General features: G+C 35.9%; 1 protein-coding gene across 3 annotated transcripts in view; it reads right to left on the minus strand.

Moving 5' to 3' along the window:
- SREK1 (splicing regulatory glutamic acid and lysine rich protein 1) overlaps positions 1-16,644 on the minus strand; it is a 42,193-nt gene extending 25,549 nt beyond the window's left edge. For 2 of the 3 annotated variants that reach the window (XM_057742141.1, XM_057742132.1), the window contains exons 1-3: positions 16,378-16,644; positions 8,583-8,716; positions 2,731-2,846 (exon numbers count right to left, since the gene is read on the minus strand). In XM_057742141.1, coding sequence (XP_057598124.1) covers positions 2,731-2,846; positions 8,583-8,716; positions 16,378-16,538 — 411 coding nt within the window. In that variant the 5' untranslated portion in view covers positions 16,539-16,644. Of the gene's footprint in view, positions 1-2,730; positions 2,847-3,131; positions 6,331-8,582; positions 8,717-16,377 lie in introns of those variants that run through there. The other variant, XM_057742150.1, reaches the window with a different exon arrangement.
- Positions 16,645-19,565: the final 2,921 nt, after the last annotated feature.

Below are 19,565 nucleotides of genomic sequence, written 5' to 3' on the forward strand. Positions count from 1 at the left end.
CAATTTAAGTCAATTAAGTTAACTGACTATATATTGTTATATTGTTGCAAAACTACTAAAATTTAACAACTGTTAAGTAACTACTTCCTAAAGGTGAAAATACTAGTTTATGAGTATCACTTATGCTTGTCATGGCAACCCGTGTGTGATCATTTTAAAACATGTCAAATCAAGTTTTACCCCTGCTTAAAACCATTTAGGATAAAATTCAAACTTCTTTCTATGGCCTAAAAAGCCCTACATAATCAGTGCCCTATCTATCCCTCCAAGCTCAAAACACCTTACCCACCTCCCACTACCCCAATCCCACCTTCACAACCATTCTGTACCTTGAACTCACAAGTTTTTCTCACTTTAGGGCTTTTCACTTAGCATTCCTTCTGCCCTAAAAAGCTCTTCTCCTAGCTTATGCTGGCTGAATCCTTCAACCATCAGGTCAATCATCCTCTCCAAGAGGCCTTCCCTGACCTTATGTAGAGCCTAATTTACTCTCTACTACATCACTGTTTTTTCCTTCATAGTATTTATTATAATCTGTGGTATCTTGCTACTAACAGATCTTAGCTTTTTTGCTATCACCATTTCAAGTTACCATAAAGTTGTAGAAAATATCTTAGTTCAAAACAGGTGAATGATCTAGCCTCTCTCCATGTGCTGAGTCTAATCACACTCCTTTTTCCCCTACCTTGTCTTTGACAGCCTAACATTCACAGATGATAAATTTTCTTTCTACTGTGCAAGAGAATTATTATATACACTTAACCTAAATCACAAATATGAGTCTTATTATCTGCTAGTTTTGCATGGATTTAAAACAGGCCTTTCCAGGTATTCCCAGCCGTCAATCCCTTTGACCTACAAATTTCTCCACTGGGACACGTAACTCTGGAATAGGCTTTTCCAAATCATCTAATCCAACTCCTTTGTTTCTCATATTTAAAGATCATTCAGTCCTTTTCTTAGAAACCTTTCCTATCTCTCTCATTTGTACTATATGATTCTTCAACACGTGTCATTTAACATGCTAATCACCAATCACCAATCCACGGCTATCTGAATTTTAATTAAAATTCAGTGCTTCAGTCACACTACTCACATTTCAAGTGCTCAACAGCAACATGTGGCTAGTGGCTTCTATATTAGATAGTACAAATAAAGACATCTCCATCACAGCAGAAAGTTCTACTGGATGTGGCTGCTCTGTAATAATACAACTACCCTTCTTTATATTAGTCTATTTTCTAGCCCCTGATCTAAAGGACCTCAATACTTAGGTTGCCCTTGCAGTCTTTGAGGGGGTAAAGATGATCTGGACTCATGATATAAAACTTATCCTTCTGACATAGCAACCCTGGCCTCCCTGAAGATGTGAGTTTTAAGTAGAAACCTTATGAAAGAGTGAACCTTTTTAATGTGTGCAAAAGAAATGTTCTAGGCAGAGGATAAATAAGTACAAGAGCCCTAAGGCAGAAATCTGTTTGGCATATCCAAAAAACAACAAAGCCAGTATGGCCAAAGTAGAGGGGAGCCAGGGAAACAAGTAGGGAAAAAAAGGTGAAAGGAGTAGCCAGGAGCCAAATCACAATGAACCACCTTTCCCCTGTTTTCTAACTAAAATTATTCTTCATGAATTAAGTTTTATAATAATAGATATCTACAGATGAATTAAAAGGAATCATTTCCCCTCAAAGCAACAAATTAAATAATAAAAACTTTAAATTGTTGATAAATAAATCCTAAAAATTTACAACACAGCAAGACAATATTTTCTGAGGAGGAGGAAAAACAGGTGATGATACAGGAATTAATCTTAAAATATACCAAAACATACCCAAAATAAAATTTTTAGAAAGTCCAATTCAAATGATCAGATATTAAATTAAAAACCATTTCCCCCCATGGATCACAACACAGGTCTCCAGTAGAACAATGTCATGTAAAACTCCTAAAATTTTGCACATCCAAGTTTCAGAAACCACTTTTATAATTTGGATTAATTAACTATAAAGTTTATTGGTTCACTCCCTAATAACCCAGTACCACAAAGCTAAATACAACTTTCAATTAAAGTGAGTTTTGTATTTTGTCTTGAGTTTATTTTTGAAGAAAAATGACTCTTCTTTTATTTAAAATAAATGACCAGAATCTTTTATATAAACCAAGAACCCAGTAACAGCAAATCTTTTTTTTAACACCACTTGGAAATCACAAAGGAGGTATTAAATTACTATTTAATTCTGCTTAATGAAAAAATATTTTTTGCCATGTTTTTACCACGTTACATGTTCTCAGTATCAAACAAATGCTTCTCGGAGATATATTTTTCCCATTACCAAGGTTGTAAATCATTTCATATTTTTCAAATGGATTTAGTCCTCCTGAACTGGGAAATATAGCTACCTAGATTCTCCAAGTCCCCATGCTATCTAAAATGCTGAGTTTCAATAACTGATTTTCTAATGAATAATATACTTCAGTTCTCAAATTTAAATGAATCCCCAATTACTTCATAAGCAATCCAAAAGGCAGTTCAAGTCACTGACAACATGGGGAAACAATTAAGCAGACATTTAGAATCCTTGATATTTAAAAAAACAACTATTTAAAATAGAAATCGCTTTCTAAGCTCTTCAAAAAAAAAAACCAAAAACAAACTTTCTAAGCTCTTTATTCAACTGATTACACAGTTAACTTGCTCACCCCCTCCAGGAGAGGATGTATCATACTTACTGTAGTTAAGGGATTTGGAGTAGGTATGGGAAGCAAGCCTGCACCAGGCATCAGACTTGTCATGGTTGGAGCAGGAGCCAATAAAGAGAGGGCTTTGGCTTCCTCTGGGATTTTACCTGCAGAGGCAAGTTCCAAACATTACAGAAAGCAGAAACACCACACATACTTTATACTATGATTTTACAATTACCCTTGCACTTAAAAAATAATAATAATAAATGAATCTATCTATCAGATCCGTATAAAGATTAAATAAGAACTTAAGTCTTTCCTTTTACCCTGGTCTACTAGGAAAAATAAAAGTGAGCAAAACTTCAAAGACTAACAATCTCATTAATGGAATATTATTTTAAAAACTGAATAATGTAGACAATTATTTAACACTTTGAGCTATGGGTCACCTGTACTGGAAACTTAATGTTCATGAACCAAACGATATCAAGCATGGACGCTTTCCCAGGACGGTGTTTTCGCGGTGATCGAAAGTTGTGTTACACATGACAACCGTTCGTGTTGGCTGCATCACTAATAGCACACAGAACATCAGATACAGAAAAGAAGAACATTTTTTAAAGTTTAATCCCCAGAAATGGCAAATAACCAAATTAGTCAAAAAAAAGAAAAAGAAAAAAACAAATATGTGCGAATTGAAATTTGTTCCTGAGTGTCCCTATTCTGTTAATTGAAAACTACCTACTTGTGATGCAAACAATTTTGTTAACCTTCCAATAGATTCCATTTAATTTCAAGTAAACAAACAAACAAAAACCCACAAAAGCCTACCGCATATAATCAGCTTCAATTGAAAAGGAAGCCTACACCCATTCAGTTAATAAGGCATCTCACCAACAATGTCAGAAATGACTAAAAGAATCCAGTTCCAAAGACTATGCCTTGGGAAACTGCTAACATTTTTTAAAATGACTAACAAAAAAAAGTTCCCTACTCTCAGGAAATTTCTTAAATTACTGACTTTTAGAACTGATTTATGTATACTTATCTGAAGAGGGGTGGTTAATGCCTAAATGTCTTGCTTATAAGCATCCTAACTGCCTAACAGTAACAACAATAATCTTAAAATAATCCTAGACACTAAGAAGAAAAAGAAATCCCTACAACTAAAAAACGAAAATTTACTCTGCTTAAGTCCATCAATTTGCCACATTTAATTACTGAATTCTAATCAATTAATTTTGATAAGGACTGTGACTTTCACACCTTTTTTCTTTCTCCCAACCTCCCCAAAAAAAATTTCTAAAAAGTTGACTACGTATAGCAATTTCAGAGGAACCACTCATAATTATGTGGTATTTAGCTACACATTTCCACTATAAATTCTTCAAAAGTAATTTAAAACACACTGTACAAAGTCATGCCAAATTGAAAATAGCATATGGAGTAAATTTTCAAAAAAAGCACCATGCTGGGTTTCAGTGTTAAAAAGTCTACTTAATACAAGAAGATGTGCAGGGACAAATCTCTTAAAAAAACTTATCTTAATATATTTCTAAACATGGATGGAATTCAAAACGAATTTTAAAACTTGCTGTAAATAGTGGTTACACCTTATTTATAGGAATACAAAAATTACATTTTATTAGCTTTAGCAAACGCCTACTTATTTCTAAACTTTGCAACATCTAAGTCTGTATTATCTTAATTTACTAATTTCAATAGCAAAGTCATTTTATCATTTCAGTAAATTCTGCATAAGCACAGATTTTCAACATGCATAGATTAAAAGGTGGGAAGGCCCTACTGAAGACATCAAATAAGAATAATTTATTTTGCATTTATTTTACTAACATTGACATGTACCTGTATACTCACATATATACTATACTATTTCACACTGCTATCAGACCTGTTTTATCTGTTAAAAATAAGTATTATTTTTTAAATATTTGTAAAACCTGAACACATCTTGATAAATCAACTGAGTTCCTGAGGTACAAATCCTATGCTTCACTACCCTAATTTATGCACCTAAAAAACAAATAAAGAGTTCCAATCTAGCAATGTCCCCAATTTAATATTACCTGTCAAATAAAAGTAAAACTAACCACACAAGACAGTGTGGAAAGGCCACACAAACAAAATGGGTATTCAATACAGGCCAAAAGTTGATTACTTAATATAATAAAGTCTTTCACTTTGGGCTTAAAAATAGTATCAGTAGGTTGTCTGACTCTGACTGCCTCTCACAGTATAATAAACTATTATAAGTATTAAGTCTAACTAAAAGCACAATATTTTTTTCTTATTCTAATTACCATTAATGCTACTTAAAGAAAAAAGTTCCATTGCTTATTTCCAACATAGAATTCTACCAAATTTACCCTGAAAATGCTATGAGTATATAAAAGTATAAAACAACTAAGCATTTAGCATTTGTCCCAAACTGTACTCATCAAAGACAACTGAGACAAAAAACAATGTCTCTCACTCATCCTAATCTCAGAATTCATTTAGAAACTAGTAATCTCTGAACATTTTTCAACAAAAAAATTCAACCAAAGAAATACACAGGCAAGTAAGTATTCAAAAGTTTCTCAAATATCCATTCCCCACATAGGCAACTAAAACTGTTCTTAAATCAAAGAAATGTTGTTTTCTATAATAAATAACTCATAAAAGTGAAAAGTCTCTTCTTGTCCTCTACCCCCAGATTGTTATAAGAAATTTACTTATTTTCCTTGATAATTTTGTATACCTAAAATTCTAAGGGAGGAGGATGAAAATTAGAAGCTAGCTGGTCTTTATGAGAGATGCAGACTTGGGAGAAAATTGCAAAAATGTTAACACTGAGATCAAAACATGTTCCTAAGAATCTCATCAGTGTTTTAGTGTTTTCGGAACAAAATGTACCTGATCAGTTTATAAACACCAATTAAGACTAGCATTACGAAACTGTACCCTAATTTACTGTGAAAATTTATTTTATGTTAAGAATGAGCTCTACTAAGCATCTCCCAATATAATTTGCAACGCAATGTTATGAACCCTTAACGGAATACCATTTACAAAGAACTGGAAAACCAGCTCACAAGTTAAAGTGAAAGAGATTTAACAAAACAAAAACAAAAACAAAAACAAAAAAAAAGGGACAAAATAAAGAAAAAGAAATGAAATTAAAGTAAAACAATAAAAAACAGAGACAGGGCGTCCATCTTCTGCGGTTCAGACTCCGATCTCATTTCCCCAATGAAGGTTTCACTTGACGGCAGGTTTAGTGGCATGGCAAACAATGCCTAACTCAGGCAAGTGTAACAGGTCTGCCTTGGCCAGTCTAGTCATCTAATAATGCACAAATATCACATAGAGAAAACATACAAAACCAAATTAATAGTCAAAATCCATCTACCAGAAAATGTGGACATAAACTTATGAATGATGATTAGGCTGACACCCTTGTTATGTCTGACCTTATCTTTTTTCTAAGTGTTAACATTCATAAAAAGAAATCTGAGATGCACGCAACAAAAAGAGGTCATATTTGGACGAGTATAATGAAAATATACTTTATTTTGAAGTGGCATGTTTTATGAACAATAGCTAATGCTTAATATGTATGCAACTATTACACATCAAACATTACTTAAACAGCTTAGGATCTTCTCACGATACCACTGTCTGCATTAAAAAAAAACAGCAAATTGAAAGAAACTGAAAAAAAAATTCTTACAATTTTTTCTATGGTTTTCTCACTTCTTTCATAATGCTGTTTCTATAACATCAAGGAAAGAATACAATCAGTGAAGTAAACAGAAGACTGCTTACAGCACCACAGCACATCTCTTACAGAACTTACTCCACTGGAACTCTTTCCTTTGATTTATTTCAAACTCACTTTGCTATCTTCTTTAATAAAATAATACATTATTACTTTGCTTGCAGTGCATAATCAGATCTTTTAACAGCTCGCTGTGACATTCTTCATGTTCTATAAATTCATTGCTGTTGTATTCAGTTTAATGAACTGTATATCAGAATGTATTTCCAATACCAATTATTTTATAGGTTAGCGGTCTAAAATTCCTACAACTAAATTAGAATAAAAATATGTTTGAATTTTCATGTTCAAAAATAGCTAAATTTTATCTCAAAATGTTAATATTAAAAATATTCAAAAGCCATTATAATAAATGTGAATTTATTTCTATCAAGCAAAACAAACAAAAAAAGGAACCTCTACATGCCCATAATCTTGAACATTTATGACAAACCATGGTCACTTCTCAAATATATGAAAAATTCTATGGGAATATAGCAAGGTTCCAACAGAGTAACACTAACAAAATTCTTCCTTCTAGTTCAATAATAAGCTAAAATCAACACAAGATCCTGTGCTGCTGGTGGCATAATTTTTTGATACAATTAATATTCCCATTTAATAAACCTTCTACCTGATTTACTTTTTCCCATGCAGTTTACCTGGTATGAAATTGGTATGAACTTGGTATGCATAACTAAATCATTACTGTCCCTTTTCTCACCTTGTTCTCCAATTTTGGGGTCATTGTCTCCTTACAGATTAGTAGATAAGGGTAGATTTAGCAAATAATTAACTTTAATTCATTGTTATTTATTTTATTATATTCATTATTTATTTTATTATCCCTACCCCACTCTAACCCCCAGGCATGGGAAAAACACTTTCAAATTTATCTGAGAAAATCCAAAATGTCCTATTCTGGGACTTCAAAAATAACAAGAGTTGTACTCAATGTATCAGACTGTAATGTTTCTGACCTCCCAGAACAGGCATTCTGAAATATGCATAAAACACTGAAAGTACAGGAAACTGTTCAGTACACATTATTTTAATGTTAGCCTTGTTTCTAAAAAAGATTTTAAAACATTACATTTGAAAGCTCCTTAAATTGTTTCAGGTAAAATTTTTATGTTGTAAAGCAGTTACCATCAGCCACCAGTGAAAATATACTTTAAAGACATTTAAACTATAATAACCCAATTCTAAATCCATGTACACATGCCATAGTCAGTGCTCTGAATAAAAGTTAATTACACACCAGAACTGTCAAATTCAGCACAGCCTATTATATGTGAGTGGCTCTGTAAACAGAAGTTACTAAAAAAAAAATAAGCATTAATAATAATTAGCTCTTAAAGCAGGTTAACTCATAAAAATTAACAAATTGCTATAAGGCCTTTAGCCTTGTTCCCACCTTCAACAACTATTTCCTTGATGGAGGCTTTGGAAAATTGGTTTTCATGACTTTTCTTCAATTACCACCACCACCAACCCCTCCCCTCTCCCACCCCACAAAAAAGGCAGTAAAATTAAAAAGTAACTTCCAGTTGCACAGCAAACAATAACACTGAATGTGAAATAATGGTCTCAGTAACAATGAAGGTAAACTACCTTAAGAAAATACTTTAAAGCTTAAATTATGAATACTTTTCTTAAACATAATACCTAACCCCCATTTGACAAAATGTGTACACTGTTTTTATTTAAATAACGTCATTAATATTGCATACACAGGGGCAAATACTTACTTATTTACACATTTTAATTTCCTCGACCAATTTAGTATTTTAATTTCAAGCTTTCTTTACAGCTTGCATATAGAATACAGAAAGCCAAAGCAAACCAAAGAAGCCAAGTAATTCATAAATTTTTAAATGTTTAGCTATAAAACATCAAATATACATAAGTAATTAACCATTTTAATATATTTCATTATTAGGTAAAATCCTTTCCATCTCTAAATTCCATTCTTTCACACATACACACCATCTCTACCTGCCAATTTCTAGGAAAGCCAATGGTAGTAAGAGACAGGACAGAGATTAAAGTAACTGAAAAAAACATGTGAGATACCAACCTTCTGCACAAGGAACAACTATCAGAGCTCTGTCAATAAAAACCGTATTAGTTAGATGCTGGGCCACGCCAACACTTGATGGATCACGAAACTTAACATAACATACTTTGGAAGAAAAAGCAAGAGGTGCGTTGCTGCAAGATAAAAAGAAAAATAATTGGATTAATAAACATTTGGTTGGTTTGTCGTTTTCATTTAAAATTTCTTTCTTAGATCTTTACATAATCTTACATAATGAAGACAGGAATTTTCGTTGCGAAGGATCATTAAGACATGAAATAGCAGAACTTAGTCTTTTAATGGTGATTTGCTGCAAAGACTTAAGGCAAATCTAGGCAGGCCTACAGCCTTATTTGTTAAAAACCTGACATTTAAATTACCGCCTTCTTAATCTGAGTGAAATGTACAAATAGTTGACTTAACCCATGGATGTTCAATTGTTGCATCATCATCAATAAGCAAAATCTCTTTTCATAAAACAGCCCCAACCCTCAAGACTTCAAATTTTGTAACTGCTTCCAACCCTCCCTAATGTGATTCCTGGCATTTAAATCACTAAAAACTTTACAACAGTCTCAGAAACAATCAGACAACCTGGAATTAAAATTAAGGTCTTTTGCATATACTAGACTACTTCAGGCTAGGCAGCATTGCGATTTTGCAGACAAAAAATTTTACAAACAAAATTTTACATATTTTATATCTGAAAGAACAAAGACTCTTACAAGTCCTACTAGATTTAATCTAGGCAGGACTATAGTAAAAAAGAAAGCATAGCACAGATGAAAGCAATTTCTCCATAATATGAATCCACCATGTTAGATTCCAAAATACACTATCCTCATAAAGGATCATTTTGCCCATAATTATGTCCAAATAAAGTCTATAATTGTCTTTAGCAAGTAAAAAGACACAAACTAAATACACAGCTAATGTTTAACATAAATGTACAATCCTTTCAAACATTAAATTTTTCACTCTAAAAAAAGAAAGATCATTTGAAAAATACCAAATATGCATTGTGTAGCAACAGTAATTTAGTTTACAAAATAGGTCATACGATCTAGGACCATAATTCTAGAACTAGTAAATGGAAAAGATGAGATTTAAAGTCCAATCATCTAATTCCAAATCTCATGCAACCTTAATCATTCAATTAATCAAGAATTTTAAAGCCACTTTAATGTACTATTTAATTTGTAATTCTATAAATATTTGTCATTTTTTAAAATTAAAAAATTACATATAGCAACAAATCCAGCTTGATAACAGCTAAATATATTTATATTAACCAAACACTGAGATAAGAATATATATTTGCATTTACAACTTGAAACTACACATATTATTATTAACATAACTAGTCAGGCTAGTTAAAGTAGCAAAAATAAAAATAAAACTTTACCTCTTTCTTACCCAACCCAATTCTTTCCTGCCTAAGGCCGTCTAGTTGAGGCTTCAAGCCAGTCCTCTCCATCAACCTCCACCTACTCAACACGCAAGTCAAGCACGTTATATATTTGTCATGAGGTAAATACATCTGCATCCAGACCTAACTCACCTTTATACTACCAAATCACCAATTGAGGCCTCTCCAGCGCTCTAGATTCCCAGATCCAAGTGCCTGCTGGAATACTGCACACTGATGGTCACAGGACCCACCCTTGAATTTATTCTTAAACTCATCATCCTCCTTCTGCACCAACCCTGCCCTTTCTCCTAATTTCATATCTCAGTTAAAGATACATTATCTAAGAAATCTGGGAGTCACTAATGTGACCATCATTAGTACTGCTAACCAAATATTTCCAAATCTTCTGGCTACATAATAAAATTCCTTTTCTTTTTTCCTTGAAGTTAGGTGTTGCCATGCAATCTGCTTTGGCCAATTAAATATGAGAACTGACGTGTTCCTATTCAGTAGCTTTAAGGGCCATTGCTCGAGTTCTTTTCCTCTGCCACAGTGACCAACAACAGGTGGCTGATACATTAGCATCATCCCAGAATGAGTACAAGGAGTCGAGTCCCTGGCCCCACCAGTTTAGTATGAGAAGTAATCTTCTGTTTTTATCAAACTACTGAGATTTGTGGGTTGTTTCCACCTTGACCCTTCCTTCTTTTTCATCCAATTGGTCTTTAAATGCTATGAAGACTGCCTCCCAAATATTTGTCACATTTGCCTCCAATCTCAACTCCTTATTAACAATCTTCCACAAAAGCTGTTACAGTAATCTTTCTAAACCCTAAATTTCCTCATGTCATGCAACTGCTTAAATTTCCTCAGAGCCACCCTTCTATTCTTGCTTCACTGTTTAAAAAATCCAGGCATAAAGATATTTGTGGTTCCCAGAACACATTCTGAACCATCTGGGCCATTTTTGTACATGTTGTTTCATTCGGTTACGATGTGCTCTTTTACTCCCTTTTTGAACAGTGATTCTACTTTTCTTCAAGGCTCAAGTTTTGAAGTCTTCCGGAAAGCCATTTTAAAATATCAAAGTGACTAGGTACCCCCTCCTATATGTGCTACCAAGATATCCTATAAACTTTCAGCCCAGTTTCCTTATGTGAAACTCTCAACAGATCTTGCAAGCTTTCAGACACAACTGATCAGCCACATAACACAAGGGCCCATTTCACCGGCTAACCCGAAACCTGTAATTTGGGTGGCCCGATGGGTTCGGACCAGATGCCACATAAGTACAGAATAGGTCTGAAAAGAAATTGAGCAGATACACAGAGACAAACTGAACTGACAATAAATAAAGCCTGACAGGAAGAGGCAGATAGTCACCTTGGATGCCCATACCTTTCTGGTTCCCAGTCCCAGTTCCCATGAGGCCTAGTCTTTATTCTTCTACTTAAGGAAATCCCCATCTTTTTAATAATGTCTCATCTTGAGCTAGATTGGGTAACACTGTTTCTGTCCTCTGCAACAACAAAAAAAATCTATGATTACAACTAAAGCTACTAAAGCCCTAGCAATTGCAACAAGTATACTCTCCTTTAGCACTTGATGAACCTGACAAGCCACCACGGAAACTGTATTTCCTAAATGGACAGATGGTTTTGTGAAAGGATGGAAACCTAAATTATCACTGTTGAAAACTACAAACATTTCCAAATACCCCTACTTGAAACTCACATCACTTCAAATTTAAAACATCCACAGGAATAAGAAATGTGAGCCTGGTTAGTAAACCACAGGCTATCAAGATCTGAGAAGCCCCAAAACTTGTTAAAAGAAGCCAGTCTGTCCTGAGCAGCATTATCGTAAGCACATGGATCCTAGTGCTATAAGCAATTTTCTTCACCTTCATCTCCAATTACCTTCCTTAAAATAGAGAGTAAAGATCAACACAGTATTTACTTTATATAAATGTAAACATATGAGTCTTTCAGAAGAGGCAGTAACACTATTTTATTTTGACTATTCTAGGCTAAAATGACACAGTGGCAAGCCTAAATACAGATATCTCAGCAAACAAATGTGTATTTATAGATTTATAAATCACTGTATTTCCAAATCTTATATGTGGATCTTCCTCTCTAGTATATCTAAGCTATTAAATAAGATTTACTTTAAAAAAAAATTAAACAGGATTATCATTTTCAAATTTAATTCTGACCTACACTTTTAATTTTTAAAAGGGGTTACATATTCTATTTGGTCTAAATGTATGCCTCTCAAGAAAATAACAGTACTCAAATACAGCAGATTTTACTTTGATCTCGTTTGTTGAATCAAGTTTTGTTTTGTTTTGTTTTTAAATATAAAACCTCCTACAATCACTTTTCAAAAAAATTAGAATTTCTCACTGGGAGATTAATGCAGAAATCACAGAACCAACTTTTCAAGCATCACAAATTTTTTAGACCCTAACTGGTTATCTTATTTTTCATTAAACATGGTGATGGCACTGTGCAATCTTTTAAAAAATCAATGTGGTAATACTATGCCCAATACGTCATTAATATACATCCTTTGCAGATCTATCAAAAAAGATATAATGCGAAACATGGACAAATATATAGCTTTATGTATAAAAATATTAACTGACACATAATGTATAACAGGGTTTCTCAGGAGGACTCCAGTGACTTTGGATGGCACAATTCTCCTTTCTGTAAGACTTCCTTACGAATTACTGACACTTACCCACTAAATGCCAGAGGCCCTCCAATCACTGCAGACAATCAAAAACACACATTTTCAAATACTTCTAGCTAAAATCCAATGACAGAATTTCAAACACACATACACACTTGAGACATTAACTGTTCAATATTATTACAATAAATAAAACATAGTAATATGAAAAATGCTTACTACAGGCTGAGTAAAAAAAGTTTACAGTAACAGTGCATAAATCCTTTGATTACACTATATTAAAATAAATGCATGTAAAAAGGACTGGAAGGAAATATATGGAAAGGGAGAGAGGTTTTGATATAGTGGTAGGATCACTGGTGATGTACCTTTTTCTCTATTTCTCATAATGTGACTATAGTGATTACATTACTTTTAGCTAGTTGACAGCTTTTACCTTATTAGTACTTTTGAAGACCAGAGAAGTGAACATAAACAAGAAGGACAACAAACAAACAAAAACAGAGAAAACAACACAGGTGTTGATTTAGAAATCGATGTTAGAAATCAGGCTAGGATGATCCTGTGGGTATTATTATGCACTTGAGAGGGGCAGAGGAGAACTAGGGCACAGAGAACCCTATCTGGGTGCTGGATGTGTTCACTTTGTGAAAATTCACCAAGCTGTATACACTTACCCATGCACTTTTCTGCACATTATACCTCCATAAAAAGCTTACTGAAAAAATGACAAAGATTTCTTACCACTATAAAAAGGTTTTCAAGACGTATGAGATTCACTTATTGCATAAAAACTTAAAATAGAAATTCTCGATATTTACCATCCGGCAGCACTAATAAGAACTTTTAATATTTACAATGAATGTTTACACCAATTCTTAACGTTTAGAAAGAAACTGAATCACAGCCTCATACCAAAAGAAATTAAATTTAAAATCTGAATTTTCATATTAGCAACTGAATTCTTTAAATGTTAACGAGAAACTACTCACATTCTATTAAAAAGATATCGTTCCAAATTTAAAACAAATGAATTTCTACTCAGCTTCCAAAGATTAACCATAATACTATTTCCACAACACTGCAAAAAGAATTATCTGTCTTCAATACAACTATTACTATTGCATTTTTATCCATTTCAACCCAAATTTACAAACACATCTTTAATATAAGCACCAGGTTATAACAACGTCATTACAGAGCAAGAAGAAAACATGCCATTAGAAAAGCATGTCAAGGGAGGGTGGAGGGAGTCGCCAGAGGGAGGGGATATGGGGGTATATGTATAAATGCAGCTGATTCACTTTGGTGTACCTCAAAAGCTGGTACAAGAGTGGAAAGCAATTATATTCCAATAAAGAGCTTAAAAAAGAAGAAGAAGAAAAGCAAAGCATGTCAATAGTTGTGAAAGACAGGAATAGGGACTGACTGCACTTCGCAAAAAACTGGTCAAGGACTTCCCTGGCCTATATGTGTTATATTTTGTTACAATTTTGCAAAATGTGTTACAGTTTGTGACACAATAACTCTATAATAATGCACTAAGTACCAAGCTTTTTTATTCTTTGACTTTTAAACTCCAAGCAACTAACACTTGATTTCAAGAACCAGCCCATTACTAAATGCTAGATCATAACTGGCAGTGTATTGCCACCCAAGCGCATTTTTCAACTATGGAAGTGGTGTTATGCTAGCAATGAAGAATATTCTGTGAAGTATTTCTTCTGCAGATGAGACAACTTATTATCACAACCTTGAAAGCAAGGTTAGTTTACAAAGGTTCATGTACAAAATATTTTACTATTTGATTCCAATTCTTTCAGAATACAGCTCTCCTCCAAACAGTTTTCAATTATTAAGAAATGTTCTGAGCACTTAAATGAACAGATAGCTGAAAGCACTTTCAAAAGTTACATAAGATATTCAAAGCTATATATGCGATGGCAGGTCAATAAAGATGTGTGTGCATGTACCTACGAAGTATTTTTGACAAAACTGTATTACTGAATCTATTCATGTAGAAACAATTTATATAAACCCAGATGAGTCATTCTACAACACAACCTACAAGGCAAAATGTCAATGTCATGAAAAACTTTTAAAAAGGTGACTGGGGGAAAAAAAAAAGGTGACTGAGGGTGGGGAGCAGGTGGCCGGGTGGCTGTCCTAGTAAAGGAGATAACCAAATGAACTGAATGATCTCTGATTATATTCCAGATCAGAAAAAGAAAATGGAAAAAAGGCATTAACACCCGAAAAAATTTAGATGTTATATATTATCAACGTTCAACTTCCTGGATATGTTAATAGTATCGTGGTAATGTAGAACAATATACTTCTTAAGTACATTCACATTTAACTGTTGAGAAATGAATAGTCTTGGTGTCTGCAACTACTTTTAAAAGGACGGGAGGGGGAGGGTTGTAGGTTGTGTGTCTGTACAGGTGGTGAGAGGGAGAGGTAGACAGAAAGATAGGAATCAACTGTGGCAAACTATAAATGCAGGTGAAGAGAACATGGGAGTTATTCTTTCAGCTTTTCTGTATGCATGAAATATTTCAAAACAAAAAATGAGAAGAAAAACTGAAGTAAAATTTAAAAATCCAAACACCAACTTTTATCAATATCTATGCAGCAGCAATGCGATATACTTACAGAGAGAAAATTGAAAAAAAAAAAGAAAGAAAGAAAGGTCTACATGCATCACTATGAAACAAACCAAAAAGTAAAATACAAATTTTTAAAAAGAAATCTTGGGCAACTACTATCGCTTCCTTCAAAGGATTTTGACGAAATGAACAAAATACTGAGGATGTTCATATTCTAAGCTCTAGCTTTAAAAAGTTTATGCCTGTAAGAAAGTCAACAACCCTCAAACCCCTTACGTATTTTGTGAGCCGAGAGTATTGTACAAGAGAAATCCTACTTCAAAATACACTACTTGGGAAGAGTCTGAGAACTGGATGCCAGCGGAGGTCTGGACTTTTAAAAGTGTACAGCAGGAACAATCCTGCACCGACGATTACTTTTTCTGGAAGGTTTAGGACAGTGTGACCTTCTGGGAGGAAATTTTAATCCGTTGCCAGAGGGTGAACAGACATGATCTTTAAACAACATGGATGGGCTCTGTTCGATGAACCGAGAAGATGCTAAATTTGGGAACACAGGCCTAGGAACAAACATAGCCCTGATTCCATGGGTCATCAGCCGCGGGCTTCTCTGTCAGCAACAACGGCCCGTCACGGAGGCCCTGAGAACGGGACAGTTTCGCAGGCGCCGTCTCCGCGATTTTCCATCGCAAAGACGCTCCCAGGCGCTTGCCATGAGGACTATTCCGGGCCCACCTGCGGCCATCTTAAGTCCGGGAAAAAAAGGGGGGAGGAGGGGCACTGGATTCGAGGACCCGGCGGCGACCACAGTCCAGGAGGCACGAAAAGGTACCCTCTCCAACTCCTCTGTAAGGGTTCTGTGCAGAGGTTAACCCCCCCTCCAAAGTCGAGTAACAAGGCAAGCAGGCGCGCGGGGCCGGGGCCGCGCGATGCCCAAATCAAACATGGGCACCGAAGGCCACCAGCGGTCACGTGACGGAGCCCGCGCGCCCCCGTCCGCGCTCTCCCCCACGCCTCGGTTCCCCAGGTCTCTCCGGCGCCCGCGCCCCTCCCCCAGCCGAGCTCGAGCACTTACTCCGGGGGGTAGAGCCGGAGCTCCTCGATTTCTCCTAGGAAGGAAAAAAGCGTCCGCATCTGCTCGCTAGTCACCGCCGACGACAGATTCGTCACCTGAATCACCGCCGTAGGGGTGAGGCCGAAGCCTAGGCCCAAACCGAAGGCGCCGCCGCTGTTCATCCCGATTCCGCTGCAGCTACCTCCCTCCTCAACGTCTACGACGCGTCAGCGACGGAGCCTGGAAAGCGGAGCACGCGCTGCGCGCGAGCGCGCTCCCGCGGGCGAATGCACGGCAGCGGGCAGGTCTAGCCGCCCTTCTCACAACTCCCCTGCTCCCAGGGCTGCGCGCGCCAGCCGGAAGCGTCGCCCCGGCAACCCAGCGGATCTCGCGAGGCTGTGGCCTCGGGCTCCCGGATACCTGAAGCTGTAGCTCGTGCTGGGCTTCTGCCCGCCAAGACTTTGAGCGAGTTTTTTCCCGGCTAGCACTCGATCCGTTTCTCGTGCTCCTGCAAACGTGCGAGACCCAGCTCTTTCCAGTCTTTACGCTAGGTAGGACTGCGAAACCAAGAGGCCTGGCCTGCTGGTGCGGAGCTGTGAAGGAATGACTCTCGAGCATCGCAGATAAATATTTGATCGAACTGTAACGTCTCATTTTTAGGTACAGGCAGCTCCCTCGCCCCGACTACTTGAAAAATTGGCCGGCGTCCTAATTGTGAAAAAAATTTGGGAAATTTTACAAAACATGTAAATTTAGACGGAATTAAGGACGGAGGCAGGAAGATGAAAGCTATGCGGTTGTCGTTTATAACTTTTATTCTCTCATTCTGCAGGTGTTGATATTTATTAAGTGTTAAGTACCAGACACTGTTAGGCAAGAGCACATAAAAAACAATTACAGAAGGTCCATGTAGACCTTGCAACCTAATGAAAGACAGGTAACAGTAGTGTGTGAAACTAGGGCAGCTGTTGCCAAAATGTCATCCGCAGAACCTGCAGGGTCCTCGAGGCCTTTTCAGTGATTCTGCAAGGTCAAAACCGTTTTCATAATACGAAGACTCTGTTGATTTTTTTCACTTTGTTGACAGTTGCACTAATGGTGTAAAAGCGACAGTGAGTGACTTCTGGCACCTTAGCAGGACTCAAGACAGTGGTGTCAAACTGCACTACCAGTGGTATTTTGTATTCACCTCCTTGCACTCATAGCATACAAAACTTATGATTTTTAAAATAAGCTCATTTAACTTAATGTCCTTGACAAAGGAGTAAAAATTATTAATATTATTAAATTTTCACCCTAGCATATACCTTTTTTTAATATGTGTGAAGAAATGGTAAGTACTTCTGCTGCATGCCTAAGTAGGATGGACATCTTCAGAAAAAGCACTTATGTGATCGTGTTTTCACACAAAAATCCACATTTTTTAAAATGTGTATGCACCATCTTGAGCTTGACAGCTTTCCATTATTCAGACTTTTCTGCTAATAAAAGTGATACTAGCAAATGTATTTTTTCACACTGTATAATGAAACAAGTGACCATTTGAAAATCTCTACAACTCAGTGAACCACTGTTTTCAAAATAACCAACGCATGCTATTACAAAATCAAAATCAAGAAGAGTCCTCAAAGTGTAAGATAGACCGATGGCTTTTAATGTAACAGAATACAAAAAGTTAATTGGTATGGTTTCAGATCCAGTCCACATTGAAATTGCACTCTGAGAAACTTACCACATGTCCAGTTTGATGTTGTATCAAACAAGCATATCTAGAATTACCTAGAAAGACTATGGAAATAGTTTCCCCTTTCTAACTCCTTACCTGTGTGAGACCAGATTTTCTTCGTATATTTCAACCAAAACATATCACAACAGATTGAATGCACAAATAGGGAAATCCAGCTGTCTTCTATTAAGCAAGACATCAAAGACCTTTGAAAAATGTAAAGCAATACCACTCTCCTCAAAATTCTTTTTTGGAAAATATCACTTTATCATAAAAATGTGTCATTTACCCCCCCCCATAGCCATCGGGAGCAGACTGAAAAAATGCATCATTTATATAATTACATAACTGGTTTATGATTATTTTAAAATAGATTTTTTTTTATATATTAAATGTCACAGATTTAATTTCTAATATGATAAATATGGATAGACATCCCATAAATCCTTACGGTCCTCAATAATTTTTAAGAGTGTAAAGGTGTCCTAAGACCAAAATGTTTGAGAACTACTACCAGAGGGATAAGCACAGGGAGAATTAGGCCATAATTCTATATGATAAGCATATAGGAAGGCCACTTAAACTTAATGCCAATGGAGGGCTTCCCAGAAGAGACGTTGCTTGCACTGAATCTTGAACAAATAGGAATTAGCCAGGCAAGGAGGAAGGGAGGAGAAGTGAAGGGCATTCCAGACTGAGTTTGAAGAATATACAAAGGCAGAAAGGTATGAGAGCCAAGTGAGGTCAAGAATATGCAAAGTTTAGTATTGCTAGACCAAAGGCTGAGAATGACTAGAGATACACTTAAAAAATAAGCCTTGATGAAAGATGTTGTTTGTCATGCTGAGGTCACTATCACAAATTGTTGGAAGCCATTGAAGACGTTTGAGTATGAGAGTGACTGTCAGATTCCTAGAATGATTATTGTCGCTGCAACGTGGAGACACATTGAAAAGGGTGGAAGCTAGAGGCAAAGGGACTGATTCAAAGGGTAAGTGGTGGTAGTAACAGAAAGCAAGGAACAGTCCCAAATTTAGGGTCATTGAACCCATTTAAGAATAAAAGGTGGTGCAGTGGTTAAGAATCCATCTGCCAATGCAGGCGACACGGGTTTGAGCCCCGGTCCAGGAAGATTCCACATGCCACGGAGCAACTAAGCCCATGTGCCACAACTAATCAGCCTGAGTGCCACAACTACTCAAGCCTGTGCGCCTAGAGCCCATACTCTGCAACAAGAGAAGCCACCACACCACAACGAAGAGTAGCCCCAACTCGTCACAACAAGAGAAATCCCGCACACAGCAGCGAAGACCCAGTGCAGCCAAAAATAAAATAAATAAATAATAAATCTTAAAAAAAAAAAAAAGAATGAAAGGGAAAGAAAGCTATCCGTTCAGAAAAATATATATGGACATACACTTGGTCTTAGATACAATTACAAGTGATTTTTGGTCTTCCTCAAGCCCAACCATAGATCCCAGGA

Source organism: Hippopotamus amphibius, chromosome 1 (assembly GCF_030028045.1).
Source record: "Hippopotamus amphibius kiboko isolate mHipAmp2 chromosome 1, mHipAmp2.hap2, whole genome shotgun sequence".
NCBI lineage: Eukaryota > Metazoa > Chordata > Mammalia > Artiodactyla > Hippopotamidae > Hippopotamus > Hippopotamus amphibius.